At 44.7% G+C, this 21,462-nt stretch overlaps 1 protein-coding gene across 3 annotated transcripts in view; it reads right to left on the reverse strand.

The window, feature by feature from the left end:
• Positions 1-21,462, reverse strand: part of LOC119961764 (BTB/POZ domain-containing protein KCTD18-like) — a 60,661-nt gene that overhangs the window by 21,136 nt on the left and 18,063 nt on the right. For all 3 annotated transcript variants that reach the window (XM_038789043.1, XM_038789041.1, XM_038789044.1), the window contains exons 3-4: positions 18,440-18,651; positions 7,301-7,494 (exon numbers count right to left, since the gene is read on the reverse strand). In XM_038789043.1, coding sequence (XP_038644971.1) covers positions 7,301-7,494; positions 18,440-18,651 — 406 coding nt within the window. The remainder of the gene's footprint in view (positions 1-7,300; positions 7,495-18,439; positions 18,652-21,462) is intronic.

The following is a 21,462-nucleotide window of genomic DNA, read 5'->3' on the forward strand; positions in this document are numbered from 1 at the left end:
ATGCGGGCTGATCCTGTACACCAACAGGAACCAAGCTACTTTTGTGTCCTAAACTGTAGCTGGCTGTTTTTTTCAGCCAGCCCATTGGATGAGGGAAGATACGGTACAGCTCTGACATGCTTTATCCCATTGGAAGACATGAACCTTTGAAATTCGGCGCTTGTAAAAGCCATTCCATTATCTGATACGAGTAGTTCAGGTAAACCATGGAGCGCAAAACATTGGAGAAGCTTCCCGATCATGGCACGTACGGCTGTGGAACTCATCGCAAATACTTCCAGCCACTTGAGTGGGCGTAAACCAACAGTAGAAATAACTTGTTAAAAAATGGTCCTACATAATCTATGTAGGACTCACACCCATGGCTGACCTGGTCATGGCAATGGGGCTGTAGCAGGTAACTTGCAGTAACTGATACTGATCTGTGCTTCACTAATAGTTCGGATATCGGCATCGATGCCTGGCCACTAAACATAGCTTTTGGTGGGCATCTTCATTTTAGACATGCCCGAATGGGCACTATGCAACTCTGCAAAGAGCAATTCCCTCCCCAGCACTGGGAAAATTACTCTTGCTCCCCATAGGATGATGCAGTCCTCACAGCTGAGCTCATCTTTCCAAATGTGGTATGGCTTTATGTCTTCAGAAATCCTCTCATTCTGCTAATCTACTGATATTTTGTGTCTGATGTTTCTAACAGTGGGTCCACAATTTTATTTGCTGTGCTGACACTGGCAAAGTGTCTCGAAAATTCATTTCCATCATTATTTCTTGCTATATTGGGGTACTCTCTGGCAGTGGAAGATCACTAAGGGCATCTGCTTTGGCTGTGTCCCTGGTCAATGTTCAAATGTGTATCCATGCCGAACATCTTGGCCGATGCAATCGGCGGAATAGTCTTGTCCTCCTCGAAAAGACCCAACAGTGGCTTGAAGTCCATTACAGTAATAAAATGCCTTCCATAGACAGATTGGTGGTATGTTCTCACTCCATACACACCAGATAGTTCTTCTTTTTCTATTTGCAAATAACCTTTCAAAGCTTCTGAAAGGGTTCTTGGCACGTATCTCAGACCCATCATACATTCTGTGAGATAAAGTTGCCCAACACCTGACTGAGAATCATCACACGTTAGCACTAACTTCTTGAATGGGTCAAAATGTACTAGTAGGCAAGATGAATGCAATATATGCTCGGCCTTATTAAATGTTTCTCTCTGCGGTGCTTTCCAGACCACCTCTGGTTTTTCTTCAGTAATGGTGCTAATAGTGTTCAAAGCTGTCAGAGGAAACGCTTATAATAATTAACCACCCTCCGAATGATTTAAACTGGGAGGTGTTCTTAGGGGCCAGTGCCTCCTTTAGTGCCTCCTAACCCTAACCCTCCTTTATTGTCCTTACTTTGTCTTCCATAGGATGCAATCTCTCGGCATCCACACGCTAACCAAGGTAAGCTACTTTGTTGGCCTGGAAAGTGCATCTTTTGCTTTTTAGGCAAACTCATGCCTCCTGAAATCTTTTCAGTACTTCTTCAAGATTATCCAAGTGTTGCATCAATAATTAATACACCATCCAAATATACAACGACATGCGTCAAGGCCTGTAATAAACCTTTTGTGGTCCCTTGAAATATGGCACAAGTTGATGAAACGCCAAAAGACAAGCGTGTATACGGATATAATCCTATATGGGTATTAATAGTTACGAGTCCTCCAGCAGCAGCATCCAAATCTAACTGTTAATATGCATGACTCATAATCAATTTTGTATATGAATGTCCTTCAGCCAGTCGTGTATGTAAATCCTCTATCTTTTGGATAGGTTTGATGCTTGGTTTACTGTTACAGTCCCCGCAGAAGCAGACTGTTTTATCTGGTTTAACCACAGGTATGAACAGGGGTTGCCCATTCTGCAAACTGGACTGATTGGACGATACCCAGTTCTTCAAGCCTTTATAGCTCGGACTCGACTTTCTGCAACAAAGCAAGGGAACAAGTACAGCCTTGAAAAAAGTTGTGGTGGCTTCTGGGTCTACGAGAAGTTTTGCCTTTAAGCAGTTGATTTCCTAGTTCATTCTGAAAAACATCCTGATACTTGCGGATTACTTCATTCTAAATATTTCCGACCAATTGAGTTTCATTTCTTGGAGCCAGTCACAGCCCATTAGACTAGGTCCTTAGCCAGATGCCACGATTCATCGAAGTTGGATAGTTTACTGTGCATAGCCCACAGGTTTTTATGTCACCCCAAACATTTTAATGGTGCCCCCCATGAAAATAGCCTATCTGGCTGAAGTGTTCTGCAATCTCAGGGGTTGAACCTCTTCTTGAAGATATATTTAGTCTGCTCCCATTCTATGGTAGCAGCCGCTCCTTGTCTACTTCCATTCTTAATGGTCTGCTATTGACCAATAACACCATTGTAACAGGGGCTACGTTTTCACATTATTCATCTGAAGAATGTTCTGATCACTCGTAGAAAAATATTCAACACTATGTACTGATGCAGAACTGCTCACTTTATTGCTCCTCGGCAGACTCTGCTTAAATCTTGCATCTGTGCCTCAAATGGCCCTTCCAGTTGCATGTGAAGCATTCTGCTTCCTCGAATCTGGAAATCTCTGGGAGGGATTTCCCCCACACCTATAACACTGTATCCATCCCATGCTGTCGATTCATTTTCCTCAATCTTCAAATGATACCAACTTCTGTATTTGCTTTGCGATTTAAAATTGAGTCTTTGCTTTGGAAGCCATTGCTGTCTGCAGCTTCCCACCCTAACTGGTGGACCATGTCATTATGTCAGCTCTGAAGTTCCTGGGCATCCTTTGCAGCGCTCTCCATTGCTAACGTTATTTACATTGCTTTTTTAATCACAGTTTCTACCAGCAACTTCCTCTGTATGGCCTCATCATTGACTCCGCAAACTAAGTAATCCCTCAGCATCTCACATAATGTTGCCCTGAAGTCACATTGTTGGCAATTTTTCGAGGCCTTGCTGTGTAGGTTCAATGGTCCCCCTGGGGCCCTCTCCGTGGAATTCAATTTAAATTGGTGCAGAATCACAGAGGGATTGGGTGGTAGTGCCCTTTTACTAGATCCATGATTTTTATAAAGGAGCTTGTATTGGAGGTGTTTAGGGACGGTAGGCTAAGGATTAAATTATAGGTTTAGGTCCTACACGTGCTGAACAATATCGTCTTCTTCTTCCCCGCTTCCTCAACTCCATTTGCTCTGAAGAAAAATTCTAATCGTACCGCACACAATCTTCAGCAGAGGTGTCAAAGGGATCCACTCTACAAATACAAGTATTTCTGTAGCTCTCTTCTACTTCACAAGCTTGACTTTGACTGGAAGCCGGTTATCTTGCAATTGCTGTTGTTTTTAACCTCGTCGCCAAATTGGTTCCACCATTCAAGTACAAACAATGAACATTAATTTATAATCTTTATTGTCACAAGGAGGCTTACACTAATACTGCAATGAAGTTACTGTGAAAATCCCCTCGTCACCACACTCAGGCGCCTGTTCGGGTACGCAAAGGGAGAATTCAGAAGGTCCAATTCACCTAACAAGCACGTTTTTCAAGACTTTGGGACGAAACCGGAGCACCCGGAGGAAACCCACGCAGATATTGGAAGAAAATGCAGACTCTGCACAGACAGTGACCCAAGCGGGAATTGAACTTCTCTGGCAATTCCCACAGAGTCATCATATTAGGACTGCCAAAGGGTCCCATAGCTTATCATAAGGGGTACGTCTGCTCTCCAACTATTTGAAGACCCCAAGATTTGGACCATTATCTACTGAACATTTGCATTCTATAACATGCAATTCTTAAATACTGATCATTCATAAAGTATGAACGAAGAAATGTGAATTGTGATGTTAGGTTTAACTGCGGCAGCTGGTGAGGGTAGCAACAAGAGGGAAACCTGCTAGACCATGTCCTATAGCAGTGTTCTTCAAAGTCGGGGACGCAACCCACGGGTGGGTCGCGGAGCCGTTGTCCGCGGCGCTCCCGATTGCGCAAATCCCTGCGCAGCAGCCGGCTTTTCATAACGCCGGCTACAAGCGGCCTTTAAAATGGCCGCGAACATGTAAAAAATATTTGGCCGCATTGCGCATGCCGATCATCAGCGCGCATACGCAAAACTGTACGCATGTGAGCCGATGATTGGGTGTGCATGCGCAGTGTGGCCGCTATTTTTTAAACGGTCCCAGCTTAATCGCTCACTTGTGCATGCACAATTTATCATTTCACTTCATTGTTCCTTGATTACCTGGAGTAATTTTAAAAGGGGCAATGAAGTAAGTAGTTTATGTGTGTAATGTTCTTGTCTCCATCTATATTCAAATAAAAAGAATGCAAATCATGATTAGTCATACTCATTCTTGCATTACCTTTTTCACAATGGTATTTCCATGCTTATCTGTGTACTGTTCCTCTGTAACCGCTTTTTATTCATTTATTTTATTAATTTTTTTTTCATTTTATGTTTTTTTACAAGTTTTGGGGGGGTTCATTCATTTTATTAATTTAATTTTTATTATTTTTCATTTATTTTATTCATTTTGTTTTATTTTTTTTACAAGTTTGGGGGGGGCGGGGGGGTTTATTTAATAAAATTTTACGGAAGAAATGCAGAACTTTGGACTGATGGAGACTCCATACTTTCCGACACCAGAAGGCAAATCATGATTAGTCATACTCATTCTTGCATTACCTTTTTCACAATGGTATTTCCATGCTTCATCCAACAGGTTCCATTGGAGGAGCATGTACAAGGGCCAAAGGGACCGAAAACCATTTCCTCCAATTTTAGCAGCAGCAAACAAGGTAAGAGAAAATGGTGGGTCGCACAGGTCGGCCAGCGTGGGTCACAGAGGTCAGCCGGCATGGGTCGCAAAGGTCGGCCGGTTGGGTCCCGAAGGTCGGCCGGGTTGGTAAAAATGGGTTCCCGGAAAAAAAGAACACTGTCCTATAGTCCTAGTACTCACCAATCTACTTGCCACAGATGCATCTGGCAATGACAGCATTAATAGAAGTGACCACCTCACAGTCCTTGAGAAGACACTCTCCATTATCTTGTACAACGCTACCACCATTCTAAATGGGATAGATTTAGCACAGATCTAGCAACTCATAACATGATTCCCATGAGAAGCTATGAGTCATCACCAGCAGAACTGTATTCAACCACAAATCTGTAACCTCATGGCCTGATATATCACTCACTTTATCATTATCAAATTTGAGGCTCAAGCCTCGTTCAATGAAAGGTGCAAGAAAGCATGCCAAGAGCAGCACCAGGCATACCGAAAAATGAGGTGCCAGCCTGGTGAAGCTACAATACAGGTCTACTTGCATGCCGAACAGTGGAAGCAGAATGCTAAAAGGCAGTGTTAAGCAATCCCACAACTGACAGATCAGATCTAAACTCCACAATACTGTCACATCGTGATGAATGATAGTAAACAACTAAACAATAAACGGCTCCACAAATGATGATGGAGCCCATCATACTAGTGTAAAATATAAGGCTGAAGCACCTGCAATCATCTTCAGCCCGAGATACTGAGTGGATGATCGATCCAACCTCCTTCTGAGGTCCCCAGCACCATAGTCTTCAGCCAATTCGATTCACTCCACGTGATAGCAAGAAACGTCTGAAGGCACTAGATATTGCAAAGATTATGGACCCTGACAACAGTCCAGCAATAATACTGAAGACTTCTGCTCCAGAGCTAGCTCTATCCCATGGCAAGTGGCTCCAGTACAGTTACAACACTGGCATCTACACAATGTGGAAAATTGCCCGGGTTGTCCTGTGCACAAAAAGCAGGCAAATCCAACCTGGCCAATTTCTACACCATTGGTCTACTCTAGATCACCAAAGTGATGGAGGGTGATTGTCAACTGCACGACCAAGTGGCACTAACACAGCAATAATTGCTCACTGATGCTCAGTTTAAGCTTTTCGGTTCTGCCAGGACCACTTGACCTCAGGACAGTCTTGGTGCAAACATGGGCAAAAGAGCTGAACACATGAGGTGACGCAAGTGACTGCCCTTAATATCAAAGCAGCATTTGAACAACGGTGACATCAAGGAGCCCTAGCAAAACAGAAGGGAATCGGGGGAAATTCGCTACTGGCTGGAGTCATACCTAGTACAAAGGTTGCAGTTACTGGATGTCAATAATTTTAGTCTCGGGATATCACTGCAGTAGTTCCTCAAAACAGTGTCCTAAGCTCAACCATCTTCAGGTGTTTCATCCATGGCCGCCCCTCCATAAAGTCAGAAATGGAGATGCCCGCTGATTGCACAACGTTCAGCACCATTCAAAACTCCTCAGATACTAAAGCAGTCCGTGTCAATTGTTATGGCTACATGAGAAGGGGTATATGACTCACCAATCTTCCCATTCCAAGTCTGACTTAAACAGGGTTTTCTTGAAGGATTTAGAATGTAATAATAATAATAATAATAATAATAATAATCGCTTATTGTCACAAGTAGGCTTCAATGAAGTTACTGTGAAAAGTCCCTAGTCGCCACATTCCAGCCCCTGTTCGAGGAGGCTGGTACGGGAATTGAATCCACGCTGCTGCCTTGTTTTGCATTACAAGTCAGCTGTTTAGACCACTGTGCTAAACCAGCCCCTAACAAATGTTCTCAACATGTGTTTAACCATATAAGTACTGACTGCAAAGAAACAAGTCTGACAAACTAATGCTAGCCTGGTCAGTGACGCCCACATCCTTTCAGATAATCCTTCAAAACTTTATCATTGATGAATTGAAGAAAAGGAACTAATTCACTCGTTGATTTATAGGTGGTTAACAGTGTAAATCTTAATCAATAAACATACAAAAAGTGTCGGACGGCACAAGACCAACTGATCCATCAAATTCTCCAACAGAGTAATGACATTCTCAATTAAAACAAGAAATACTTTGGCAGCTCAGCTTAACCAAAGAAGGTACACATTTGCTAATATGAGAATTTTTCATAGGATGACTGAGCTCAATATACTCTGAATCAACTAATAGAATTTGGCTCAGAGAGCTAAATTTTAATATCTGGTAATTGCTAGACACAGATTGGCAGTAAATTCCCAAAGGTTTTTTGGCAAGGAATTCAGGAGGCAGGATTCCAGTGGTGTCTTTTGATGAATATAATTTACCAATCCCAATGTTCTTCATGCAAAGTGTCACAGATCAAACAAGACATGCACTGCAAAGTGGAAAACTTTACATCTTATATACGATAAATGGTTGCCAGGTCACCCACTTTTACCTCTTATAGATACTTCTACTTTTCATCCTGCCTCCCAGCTGCTTTTCAATGGCTCCGATCCCCTCAGTCTTTGATGCAAATACTCCTAGGATCTTGCTCTCACAACTGGCACCACAAGTATTGAGATAGTGCAGGATCCACACCGTGGGGTTTGTGCAGATTAAACCATAGGAGTCACATATGTCTGTCAATGCCTATATTCAGTAAGTAGAACAATAACAAAAGAAACCATTGATTATTTGATAGGATTGATGTAAATGCTTTAATTATACTTATCTTCATATGGGGTGGTATTGAGATACATATGCAAAACTAATTCTTAAATTAGGCCATTATTGACAGTTTTCTTAGCCCCACAATGAAATTTCGCTGTACTGCTAAACTGCATATGTAATACACCTTTTGACAGTGGCTTCTGACAGCAACATATTGCAAAAATTATAATCCCAAATCTAACTATACCATTCTAAAATATAGGATCAGGAGACACTATATTTCAATTTACCTCACTTTAATTGTAATTTTGAATAACACAAGTGTCAAATGGATAGTGGTCAAGAGTTTTGTAAACAGTTGATTTGAGTTTCCATTTTGGGCTGAATCAAAAAATTACACCCAAATTGTGCTTGAAGTTGAGTTGATGAGGTTACAGTTCCATGTTTCTACTAAAATGTATTTGCATAATCATAAGTATTACCGTATATACTCGCGTATCATGCGATCTCGCGTATCATGCGATCTCGCGTATCATGCGATCTCGCGTATCATGCGATCTCGCGTATCATGCGACCCCTAAATTTTCATCCCCAAAACATGACTTTATGCTATATCTCATGTATCATAGAACATAGAACGATACAATATCATGCGAGTCACTTTTTTGGAAATTAATGCCCAAACTAAAACTTCCAAATGGTATAATTGTCTGTGGATTCTGCAGAGTGGATTCTGTTGTGAAAGCTGTTCCAGCTGGCTTGACTAGCGCCGTTCAGCCACTTGACGTATCCATTCATAAAAACAGCAAGTAAAACACCCGCGAATTTTGTTTCGGAAAAAGACGGCCATGTATTGAATAAACTACCCACATGATCAGGAAGACAACCTGAACAAAGAACCAATAGTCGTTAATGATTTGGATACTACTCTACAGATTTTGACCACAGCATTCTAATGGGAAGATGTTCAGCCGCTTGACGTATCCATTCATAAAAACAGCAAGTAAAACACCCGCGAATTGTCTGTTAATTCACATGTACCTCACATTAACCTGGAATATTACATAGAGGATAGATATTGGAATCCTTGTAGCTTTATTCTCTCAGCAAATGTCTTGAATCTGCAATAGCCGGATCGCACTAAACATTTGGGGATCTAGTCTGTTTGGAAAGCTGATTTTGGGAGTTGCTTGTAATTGTAGTTGTTTGGGTTCTTTTTTCTTTTGGTCCTTTGTTTTTTTTTCCCCAGTGCCAAACCCATAAAAACCACGGTGAGGCAGACAACCACATATGTACTTTTGAGAAGTTCCACTTACCATTTGAAATTAAACAGGAAGAAGAATCTCCGCATGAATGTTTTCATCATACATTGACCTCACCAGCACGAGGAAAGTACATTTAGGGACATTCCATGCAGAGGCAAATACTATGCTCAGCTAAATAATATGTGGCAATGTATATCAGAGTTGAGGTCTTCTGATTATAGGCCTTTCCTGTTTTCGGTACAGTGTCCTTGACTCATTGTCCATTGCACAGTGTCAGTAACAGATTCACACCTTCCACACTCCAGGAAATATACAAGGGCAGATACTTTGCTGGCGTATTGGTCATTTTAACTGTGCCATAATGCTTAATATATTCAGAGAGTGACCAAAGTGTTTTCTCCAAAATCCTTGCATCATTTGCCTATCTCCAGCTCTCCGTCTGTAACATGCACCAGTGGGGGGTGGGGAGGTGTTGAACTTTTGTATGTCCGATTCCATCCGCCAGAGGTTGCAAGCCCGACTGCATGGACAAGGCTGGTCCAATATTCATTGGAGGCCATTGGAACTTTATCAGTGAGCTACCAGCACTGAGGGAATGTAAGACACATCCTGCTGATCAGGACGACGCAGGATCTAGCAGCTCCTCAGCAGAGCAGAGCTGGACGCGGACCTTAAAGGACAGGGCACTGGATGTTAGGTGCAGCACTTAAGGATTGACAGCAGTTGCGATCTTTTCAGTCAAGGCAGGAGGAACACGCACGTCCATTGAGCCCTAACAATAATCACTGCATTTGTTTGTACGTTTTGCAAGCAGCCTTCAGCTGTCCCTTTTAAGGACCATGCGATTGATCATTCAATGCTCAGCATCACACTTCATGGACAAAGTTTACATCTGACTTGATTGGCTCAAATTTCATTTTCATAATACAACTGAAGAGGAGGGAAATATATGAACCATGCATAAGGAAAGCGGGTAAATTAACCTCTTAACATCCAACCAACAAAAAAAACTAATAAGCACATATCATGGGACAACAACGCGAAGATAAGCAGTCTGCCAAATCTATCCGTTAAAGAAAGTCTTTTCCCTAGCCATCTTGATATTCATTCATAAAAACAGCAAGTAAAACACCCGCGAATTTTATATCGGAAAAAGACGGCCATGTATTGAATAAACTACCCATATGATCAGGAAGACAACCTGAACAAAGAACCAATAGTCGTTAATGATTTGGATACTACTCTACAGATTTTGACCACAGCATTCTAATGGGAAGATGTTCAGCCACTTGACGTATCCATTCATAAAAACAGCAAGTAAAACACCCGCGAATTTTGTATCTCGCGTATCATGCGACCCCCCAAATTTAGGTTACAATTTAGGTCTTCAAAAGTCGCATGATACGCGAGTATATACGGAATTTTTTCTGGGAACCAATGCAATCAAGCATTGTAACCAACATAATTATTCCTTTATTTTCCTACTCCTTGATGTTTTGATGATGGGAAAATTGAATTTTCAACCAGCACAAAAGGTTACACGAACACAAATGATTTTGGACATAGCCCACTTATGCTTACAATTCCCAATCTTTTGTGCTGGTTCAGCCACTTTCACTGGAATCGGAATGCAAAACTTGCCCAACTGAGCAGAAACTCTACCCCAATATCCCATTGCCCCAACTAATAAAAAGTGTGAGGAAAGCAACAGGGTTCTCAAAAATAACGCTGCTATCAGTGATTAATAATTTTATTGTTGAAGCCTACAAGTGGTCACTAATGAATTGCCCTTTTTCTCACCGGCTAACCTCAACTTTTAGGATAAAACATTATAAAGGTTTTGTTGAAAAATATTTTTATTCTCCTTTTTTACATTTTCTCCCAAATTTACACCCACCAACAATAAACAACAATCAGCAACAGATGTGTCAATCCCCAGAACAACGATCCCATCCTCCCACCAACCCCCAAACATCAGCCCGCATGTTTACACAAACAAATGCCAAAATGGAATCCGGGATTACCCATAGTCATCCTTAATATATATACACAGCCCCCCTCCCCCCAACTCATGTTAGATGTTATCCAGTTCTTGAAAGTGCATAATAAATAATGCCCATGACTTGTAGAACCCCTCTGAGGTTTCCCTCAGTTCAAACTTAACCTTCTCAAGAGTCAAGAATTCCAACAGGTCCCCCCGCCATGCCAGGGCACAGGGTGGAGAGGCTGCTCTCCATCCCAGCAGGATCCACCTTCAGGCGGTCAACGAGGTGAAGGCTACGATATCGGCCTCCGCACCCGTTTCCAACCCTGGCTGGTCCAACACCCCGAATATGGCCTCCCGGGGATCCGGGTCCAGTTTCATGTGCACCATAGACCTTGGAAATTACCCTAAAAACCTTCCACTACTCCTCTAGCTTTGAACAGGACCAAAACGTATGAATGTGATTAGCCCCCCCCCCCCCCCCCCCCACAACACCACAATGCTCACACACAACTTCTACTCCCTCAAAGAATCGGCTCATCCTCGCCCTCGTGAGGTGCGCTCTGTATACCACCTTCAGCTCAATCAGCCCCAACCTCACATGAGGTGGAGGCATTTACTCTCGAGCACCTCACACCAGACCCCCTCCTCTATAACCTCTCCCAACTCTTCCTCCCACTTCGCTTTGATCCCTTCCAGTGGTGCCTTATCCTCCTCCAAAATAGCTCCGTACACCGCTCACACTATCCCCTTCTCCAGTCCCCTTGTCGTCAGCACCTCCTCCAGCGATGTGGAAGCCAGTTTCTCCGGGAAGCTGCATCTCCTTCCTGGCAAAATCTCAAACCTGCATGTATCTAAACATTTCTCCCTGCTCCAACCTATTATTCGCTTCCAGCTCCCTCAATCCTGCAAACCGATCCCCAAGAAACAAATCTTTTAGCATCTTAATCCCCTTTCTCTTCCCATTTCCGAGAACTTCCATCCCACTTCCCTGGCTCAAATCTGTGGTTCCCCTGAATCGGCATTTCCCTCGACTCTGCCCCAACCCGAAGTGTTGGCGAAACTGCCTCCAGATTTTCAATGAAGCTATTATTACCGGACTGAGTATTTCCCCGGAGCTATCGGGTGCAGCGCTGTTGCTAGCGCTTTCAGTCCCGACCCCCTGCACAAACTCTCCTCCATTCTGACCCACTGGTCAACCCCTCTGACCCAGCCCCGCACCTTCTCCACATTCGCTGCCCAGTAGTAGTACATCAGGTTCGGGAGACCCAAACCCCCTGCCTGCCTTCCCCTCTGTAGCAGCACCTTCCTCACTCTGGCCACCTTCCCTCCCCATATGAACAAGGTCATCCTTCCCTCAATTGCCTTGAAAAAATCCTTTGGGAGGAAAATCTGTAGGCATTGAAAAATAAACAGAAATCGCTGCAACACATTCATTTTAATCGCCTGTACCCGACCCACCAGTGACAGAGGGAGACCATCCCACCTTACCAGATCGGCTTTCATTCTCCCCACGAGACACCACAAAATATTCACACTTGTCCAGGTTCAGCGTATACCCCGAGAAAGACCCAAATACTCACAGTAGCTCCAATATTCCTCATTTTGACGCACTCAGTTCCGACACATACAGCAGCAAGTCGTCGGCATACAAGGACACACTATGCTCTATCCCACCCCCCCCCCCCCCCTCCTCCGCGCCGCACTATTCCTTTCCATGCTCCCGAACTTCTTAATGCGATGGCCAACAGCTCAATCGCAAGTGCAAACAGCAGGGGGGACATAGGACATCCTGCCTCGTCCCACGGTGAAGAGAAAAGTATCTCAAGCTGATATTGTTTGTGCGGACACTTGCCTTCGGCTCCTTATATAATAGCTTTACCCAGTTCCCAAATCTTGGCCCAATCCCAAACCGCACCAGAACTGCCATCAGGTACCCCCATTCTACCCGGTCAAACGCCATCTGGTGTCCAATGCCACAACCACCTTTGTTTCCTTCCCTTCCGCCGGTGCCATAACGACATTCAAAACCCTCCTAATGTTCGAAAACAGCTGCCTCCCTTTCACGAACCCCATCTGATCCTCACCTATCACCTTTGGGAGGCACTCCTCCAGCCTACCCGCTAGTACCTTCGCCAATACTTTTGCGTTCACATTCAGAAGTGGCATGGGCCTATACGACCCACACTCTGTCGGATCCTTATCTTTTTTTAGCAACAGTGAAATCGATGCCTGCCCCAAGGTTTGTGGCAGCACCCCCTTCCCTATCGCCTCTTCAAACATCCCCACCATCAGGGGTGCCAACTTATCCTTGAATATTTTATAAATTTCCACCGGAAACCCATCCAGCCCTGCCACCTTCCCCGACTGCATCCTCCCAATCGCATCCTTTATCTCCTGCTCCACTATTCCTCCTTCTAATGTAGTCCTGTCCCCCTCCTCTAGCCTCGGGTACTCCAACCCATTTAGAAATTGCTGCATCTCACGGTCTCCCCCGGGTGGCTCTGACCTGTACAAGCTCTCATAAAACTCCTCAAAAACCTTGTTAATCAGCTCCCGAGCCACCACCAACTTCCCTGCCCTATCCCTTACCTGAAGAATTTCCCTTGCCACTGCCTCCCTCCGGAGCTGACCTGCTAGCCTTATCTCCATGTCCATAAACTGCACCCCCTGCTCGTCTCAGTTGGCGCACCACCTTCCTGGTGGAGTCGATCGAAGCTCGCCTGTAGTTCCTTCTTTTCCAACTTCGCTGGTCCCCATCTTCTGCATAACTTCTATCTACCTCCAAGATCTCATCTATTACCCTCTGCCACTCCAACCCCTCCTCTTTGTCCACCCTGGCCTTAAACAAAATTACCTCACCCCTCACCACCGCCTTTAGAGCCTCCCAGACAACTGTCTTCGACACCTCACCTGTACAGTTGAAGCCTACATATTCCTTAATAACCTTTTCAATTTTCTCACAGAACACTTTTCTCACAGAACTCCGGCCTCTCCGCTACCCCCTTCTCCAGTACCATATCCACCCAATGCGGAGCATGATCTGACACTGCAATTGCCGAGTATTCCGACCCCTTGACTCCAGCCAGCAAAGTCTTTCCCACCACAAAAAAGTCGATCCGCGAGTATACCTTATGGACTGCTGAGAAAAATGAGTACTCCCGTTCCCTTGGGTGCAGGAACCTCCAAGGGTCCACCCCTCCCATTTCCACCATTAGCCCAGCCAGCACCTTCGCCCCCCCCCGATGGGACCAGCGAGCGCGGCCGTGATCTGTCCAACCTTGGCTCCTGCACCCCCCCCCCCCCCAACCACAATCAGCTCATCTGTGTCGAAGTCGGGAATGGCCCCAAACAACTTCTTCGCGAATCCCATATCGTCCCAATTGGGACCGTATACACTTAACAGCACCACTAATCTCCCCTCCAGCGCCCCTGTCGCAATCACGTATCTACCCCCCTGGTCTGCCGCCACTTCTCCATCTGGAAATGTACCCTTTTGCTCAACAGCACCACTACCCCTCGAGCCCTTCCATCAAATCCATAGTGAAACACTTGGCTAACCCAGCCCTTTTAAAGTCTCACCTGATCCTTCACCCTCAAGTGAGTCTCCTGCAGCATTGCCACATCGGCTTTCAAAGTTTTAAGATGCACAAGCACCCTTCACCTCTTGACCGGACCTCCTAGCCCTCCCACGTTTCAGTGACTATCCTTACTGGGGGTCTCTCAGCACCCCCCACCTTTCTTATCCACCATCATCATACCACCAGGCCCTGCCCCATAAGCCTGACCCGCCCCTGTCCATTGTTAACATCGAACCCCTTCCTCCCCTCCCAAGAAACCCCCCCCCAACCTGTCCCCCTGAAACAATATCTCCCAGCATCCATCCCTTTCACCCCCCCTCTCGCTGACCTCGTAGGCCCATTGAAGCCTGCTATCCAGGCTCCAACGTCCGCAGCCCTCCTCTCACCTCACGTCCGTTCACTAGCTGACTTTAGTTAGCTAGCGCGGGTGGCTCCCCCCGCCAAGATATATCGTCCTCTTCCACCCAGTCCCAGAGAAAGAAAAAACAAACAAAACCAACAATCCAACCCATACAATTCACTAACGTAACATTTAACCGTCGCAACACAGAACGCCAATCAACCCACCATTAACTTGAACTCTGTAACAATGCAAAGAGAAGTAAATTACAATACACATCAGTAAAAAGAAAGCATTTATACATTTTCCAGCTGCTCAAACACAGTCCAGTCTCTCTTCCAGTTCCGCTCTTCACGTCTGTCCCAAGCCTTCTGCCCTCAGCCGCCTCCTCAAAATAAAAGTCTTTGGTGTTAGACGTTACCCTCAACTTCGCCGGGTACACCATATCAAATCGCACTCCCTTCTTGTACAATGCCGCCTTCACTCGCCCAATCGCCGCTGGTCTTTTTGCCAACACCACCATCAAGTCCTGGTAGATCCAGACCGTAGTACCATACCACAGCACCTCACGCTTCTGCTTCGCCCAGCTTAATACCTTCTCCTTCATGCAGACCTTATGGAAGCAGATAATTACTGCTCTTAGCAGCTCGTTTACTTTGGGCTTCGGCCTTAATGACCAATGAGCTCGGTCTAGTTCGTACCGCGAAGGATTCTCACCCTTACCCATCAGCTCCGCCAACTTCTTAGCAAAGTATTGTGTTGGCCTTGGGCCCTCTGTCCCTTCGGGCAAGCCCACAATTCTCAAATTGTGCCGCCTTGAGCGGTTCTCCAAATCTTCGAGCTTTGTTCGGAGTCCTCTGTTGACCTCCACCACACTCCGCAGCTCGTCCCCCATCGAGGTGATCTGGTCGCTGTATCGTGACACGGCCTCCTCCACTTCCTTCATCTTCTCGCCCTGCTCTCTCACCTCGGCCGATGCCTTTGCCACCGCCACCCTCACTGGGGCAATTGCCTCCTCCACCAATTACTTGAATGAGACCACCGTCTCCTTCCTCAAGGCCTCCATGTGCCTCACAAACTGCTTTTCCAGCCCACCGCCATCACCTCGGTCATCTTCTCCACTGTAAGTAGTGCGGCCCTGCCTTGTGGTTCTGCTTCCGCCATCTTGTCAGCACTTTTGCTCGTCCTCTCATTCAGCGGCAAACCCGCATTTCCTCCTTTCTTTGTCGCTGTTCTTTGCATCCTTTAGCGACTTATTGTTTTTTCTTTCTTTTCTCTTCTCTCCCCTTCTATCTTCCTGTCCTTCATCAATCTGAATTATTCTTTTTTTTTGAAAAAAACTATTTTTCTTCCTTCACGCACAAAAAAAAGGAAAAAGGAGAGAAAAAAAAAACTTTCACCAAACTTCTTTAAACCTTCTTTCTTTCTCCTCTACATTACCCCAGAGCTCCCCTGGGATAGGACTTCAGCCTTCTTTCTTCATCCTAGGTGGGAGCCATCCGATGTGGGACACCCCACCTACATCGTGCCCTGGTCACGGGCCTGCCGCCTTGGCCTCCTCGTAGCTCCTCTCCCCGCTGCTCTGACCTCAACGCTGCGCTGGGCACAGCGCCTCAGCCCCCGACACCTGAGCGGGGTTCTTCTCCGGTTCATAAACCGGCCCCGCTAGCTGCCCGTGACAGCCCTAAAGGCCGACGATAGTCGGAGGGTGAGTGATGACTCGGGGAAATCCCCAAAATCACTGTAAATCGCGGCCACCGGCGGGAGCTCTTCTTACTGCGGCCGCCCTGCTCGCCCACGCCACGGGAAGTCAAAACATTATAAAGTTGATTCATCTTTAAAAATATGCCTTATCCCTTCTGGAATTGTTCATACAACCAATCTAGATCTTGTTTTTAAGATGTGTGTTACAATAATTGTGGAAGGAAATCCGGTGCACATATATGGCAGTGACCGCAGCGGCCACTCCGTGATTTAATAATAAAAGACCAATCTGAAATGAACATTGAACAGGATGGCAGGGTTGCACCCAGAGTGATTACTCATACAATATGCAGCAATAAGCTACAAGTTCAAAGCAGTAAAGGATGCAACATGAATAGTTCATAGTTATTTTACAGATTCCAATCTGAGAAATACAAGCCATGTGTAAAAACCTATTTTTTGGAAAAAAAATAAAAGCAGTCATCGCCACTTTTCCAATTTTCTCCAAGACACTACCTTCCTCTAACTATACAGTTCTGTGAATGTCAGATAACCTCTGATGACACAAACTATTAACCTGAATAGTCAAAGTGTCACGGTCCTCTATGACCACATAGAAGTGTCAAACCCAAGGCCAATCAATCTTTGCTTCATCAGATGTTACAATGTCCTATTGCAGTGCGAGCTGAGATCAGTTAATTTTAGAATCAAACCTGGATTCTGCTGGTCTGCATGGCCCAGTTACACCAGTAGAAAGAAAGAACCTGTACTTACATGGTGCTTTCACAACGTCAGGACATCCCAAAGAACTTCATAGCCAATTAAATAGTTTCAGAAGGATAATCACTGTACTGTAGGAAACACGCTGACCAATTTTGCACACAGCAAGGTCTCACATATAGTAGTGAGGTAATGACCTGAGATAAATATTAGCCAGGCCATTGGGGTGAACTCCCATGCTCTTCTCCAAATAGTACCATAGAGTTTTATTTGAGGATGAGGCTTCGGCTTCATTTGAAAGATAGCACTTCCAACAGTACAGCACATTCAACAGTACAGCACATTCAACAGTACTGCACCAAAAGATTAATGAATATTATGACAAGTCTTTAGACTGGGACTTAAACCCACAACCTTCTGACTCGGAGGCAAAAGTGTTACAACTGAGCCAAGGTCAATACTTGATAAACTTGCAGAGCTGCCAAGGAAGATCAAAAATCTAAGAATATTACTGGAAGGTGCTGTTTGGTTTGACAGTTAAGCTTGTTAGACACTAGCTTCAATAAAATTTAACATTTTTCAACATTGTTGTTTTCCAGGAATGAAAATAACTCAGTAACAGGTGATTTAGAAAGAATTTGTCATCAATGAAGATCATAAAGAAAAACTTTCATGATCGATTGTCAAAACAATGTTTAAAACCATTCTCCCCATAGAATCCCACAGTGCAGAAGGAGGCCATTTGGCCCAATGAATCTGCACCAACCCTCTGAAAGTGCACCCCACCCATCCCCATAGCCCCACCTATAATAATAATCTTTAATAGTGTCACACATAGGCTTACATTAACACTGTAATGAAATAACTGCACATCCTTGGACACAAGGGGCAATTTAGCATGGTCAATCCACCTGACTGCCATATTTGGATTGTCATTTATTTTCACTAGGTTTCAGAATTTTTTTTAAAAGCCTTATTTCTTTCATAGATCCCTACAGTGCAGGAGGGCATTTGGCCCATTGAGTCTATACCAACCCTCCAAAAGAACACCCTCCCCCGGTCCTGCACATCCCTGGGCCCTGACAGGCAATTTAGCACGGCCAATTCACCTAACCTGCACATCTTTGGACTGTGGGAAGAAACCGGAGCACCCGGAGGAAACCTATGCAGACACGGGGAGAATGTGCAGACTCCACACAGAGTGACCCAAGCCAGGAATCAAACTCAGGTCCCTGGCGCACTGAGGCAGCTGTTCTAACTATTGTACCATTGTGGCATTATAAAACAAATGACAAATTTCTGGGTAAACTTTGAGACAAACGTTACAAACCTTTTTGATTTCAATATTAGATCGGGAGCAATGTCTCTCCATCTCACTCGACAAATAGTCAGTCAAACTGTAGGGATACGGAATGCCAAAGTAATCTGCCTCTTCCTGTAATGCTACACGTGTTCTCGCTTCCTCAGGGATGCAGAGCTCCCCGTGTAGATAATCCAAGAGATATTTGAAGAGTTTGCCATCTCGTTCAATAAGGCAAGCCCCTATAATAAAAGATTAGATGGTTGACTCTAAAATTCAGCATTGCACATCTTAAATTCAAAGAGGTCAGTTGATCATTCAAGCAGTTTATCGTCCAACTAGTAAGCATGTTAACCCACGACACAGTCAGGTAGATTGCCCAATTCTTCAGTGAGCACAGTAATTCAATATCACAAGCAAAGTGATCCATCTCAGTTAATGGAAATATGGCTTCTTAAGCAAGAGGTAACTAGGCAGCCTAATGAGTGTTGTTTATTTCTCTTCCCACACCTAGTGGAGCACAAGGCATACTTTCATCAGTTTCCATGCACGTTTTTACCTGGAACAGGTTGCTAAGCTTGTCGCCAGAGCCTATAGCTGGAGGGACACCATTCTACATCAAGCATAACTGATCAAGAGTCTCTCCCACTCTTACCACCTGCCAGTGGCATGTGTTGGAAGGGTTTTGCAAGTTGATACTCAACCTGTTGACCACATTATGGATGCACCTTCCTTGACCTGGGGTGGAACTGGAAGCTGGAGCTTCTGGCTCAGCGGCATGGAGGCTACCCACTGAGCCACAAGACCTCCAACTAAATGGTTGTTACTGAACCACTAATCCAGAGGTGTGGAATAATGATGCAGAATTCAAATCCCAGCATGGCAGTTCAGGAATTAAAATTCAATTAAATATAATTGGATAAAAACATATTTTTCAATAATGGTGACCATGAAACTATCAAATTGTTGTTGGAACCCATCTGGTTCACTAATACCCTTTAGGAAAGGAAATCTGCCAATCTTACCTGGTCTGGTCTATATGTCCAGACTGAGAGCAATGTCATTGTCGCTTAATTGCCTTCTGAAATTTCCTTGCAATCTTGTCAGTTGTATTTCAGAAGTTGGTTAAATACAAACTTTTGAAGGGCAAACAGGGATGGGCAATAAGTGCTGGTCTTACAAGCAGCACATCCATGAATGAATAAAAAAGAACCATGTGTCCGACTGACCCATTTAGAATGCAACTTAACAGTTTTCTCAAAGAGACATCTGCAGCTCAGACTTAAGGGAAGGTGAGAAAAAGGAGCTCAAAAGCTATGGCACATTTCAAGAGAATGGCACTCTGGTCTGAGCAGGAATTTACATTATATAAATTCCTATTATTTGCTATTATTTTGTGATGAAGCAAAAAATACTCAAGTACGATAAATTAAATGAAAAAAATTGTAGCACGGTTTTGTGAAGTGGAGGTCCTGTCTCACTAACATAATAGTCTCACTAACTTAATACAGTTTTTCGAAGAGGTCACAAAGATGATTGATGCAGGTAGGGCAGTGGATGTTGTTTATATGGACTTCAGTAAGGCCTTTGACACGGTCCCTCATGGTAGATTGGTACAAAAGGTGATGTCACACGGGCATCAGGGGTGAGATGGCAAGGTGGAGACAGAACTGGCTAGGTCATAGAAGGCAGAGAGTAGCAATGGAAGCGTGTTTTTCTGATTGGAGGGCTGTGACTAGTGGTGTCCCGCAGGGCTTGTGCTGGGATCTTTGCTGTTCGTAGTACATATAAATGATTTGGAGGAAAACGTAACTGGTCTGATTAGTAAGTTTGCAGACGATTCAAAGGTTGGTGAAATTGCGGATAGCGATGAGGACTGTCAGAGAATACATCAGGATTTAGATCGTTTAGAGACTTGGACGGATTGGATTGAATTGGATTTGTTTATTGTCACGTGTACCTAGGTACAGTGAAAAGTATTTTCTCAACAGATCATTAAGTACATGGGAAGAAAAGGGAATAAAAGAAAATACGTAATAGGGCAACACAAGATATACAATGAAGCACTGGCATCGGGTGAAGCATACATGGGTGTAGTGTTAATGAGGTAAGTCCATAAGAGGGTCATTTAGGAGTCTGGTGACAGTGGGGAAGAAGCTGTTTTTGAGTCTGTTTGTGCGTGTTCTCAGACTTCTGTATCTCCTGCCCGATGGAAGAAGTTGGAAGAGTGAGTAAGCCGGGTGGGAGGGATCTTTGATTATGCTGCCCACTTTCCCCAGGCAGCGGGAGGTGTAGATGGAGTCAATGGATGGGAGGCAGGTTCGTGTGATGGACTGGGCGGTGTTCGCGACTCTCTGAAATTTCTTACGGTCCTGGGCTGAGCAGTTGCCATACCAGCCCGATAGGAGAGATGGCAGATGGAGTTTAATCCGGACAAATGTGAGGAAATGCATTTTGGAAGGTCTAATGCAGGTAGGGAATATACAGTGAATGGTAGAACCCTCAAGAGTATTGACAGTCAGAGAGATCTAGGTGTACAGGTCCACAGGTCACTGAAAGGGGCAATACAGGTGGAGAAGGTAGTCAAGAAGGCACACGGCATGCTTGCCTTCATTGGCCGGGGCATTGAGTACAAGAATTGGCAAGTCATGTTGCACCTGTATAGAACCTTAGTTAGGCCACATTTGGACTTTAGTGTTCAATTCTGGTTGCCACACTACCAAAAGGATGTGGAGGCTTTAGAGCGGGTGCAGAAGAGATTTACAAGGATGTTGCCTGGTATGGAGGGCATAAGCTATGAGGAGCGGTTGAATAAACTCGGTTTGTTCTCACCGGAACGACAGAGTTTGAGGGGCGACCTGATAGAGGTCTACAAAATTAAGAGGGACATTGACAGAGTGGATAGTCAGAGGCTTTTTCCCATGGTACAGGGGTCAATTATTAGGGGGCATAGGTTTAAGGTGCAAGGGGAAAGGTTTAGAGGAGATGTACGAGACAAGTTTTTTATGCAGAGGGTAGTGGGTGCCTGGAACTCGCTGCCAGAGATGGTGGTG

The sequence above is a fragment of the Scyliorhinus canicula genome, chromosome 2, assembly GCF_902713615.1.
Source record: "Scyliorhinus canicula chromosome 2, sScyCan1.1, whole genome shotgun sequence".
NCBI classification, from domain to species: domain Eukaryota; kingdom Metazoa; phylum Chordata; class Chondrichthyes; order Carcharhiniformes; family Scyliorhinidae; genus Scyliorhinus; species Scyliorhinus canicula.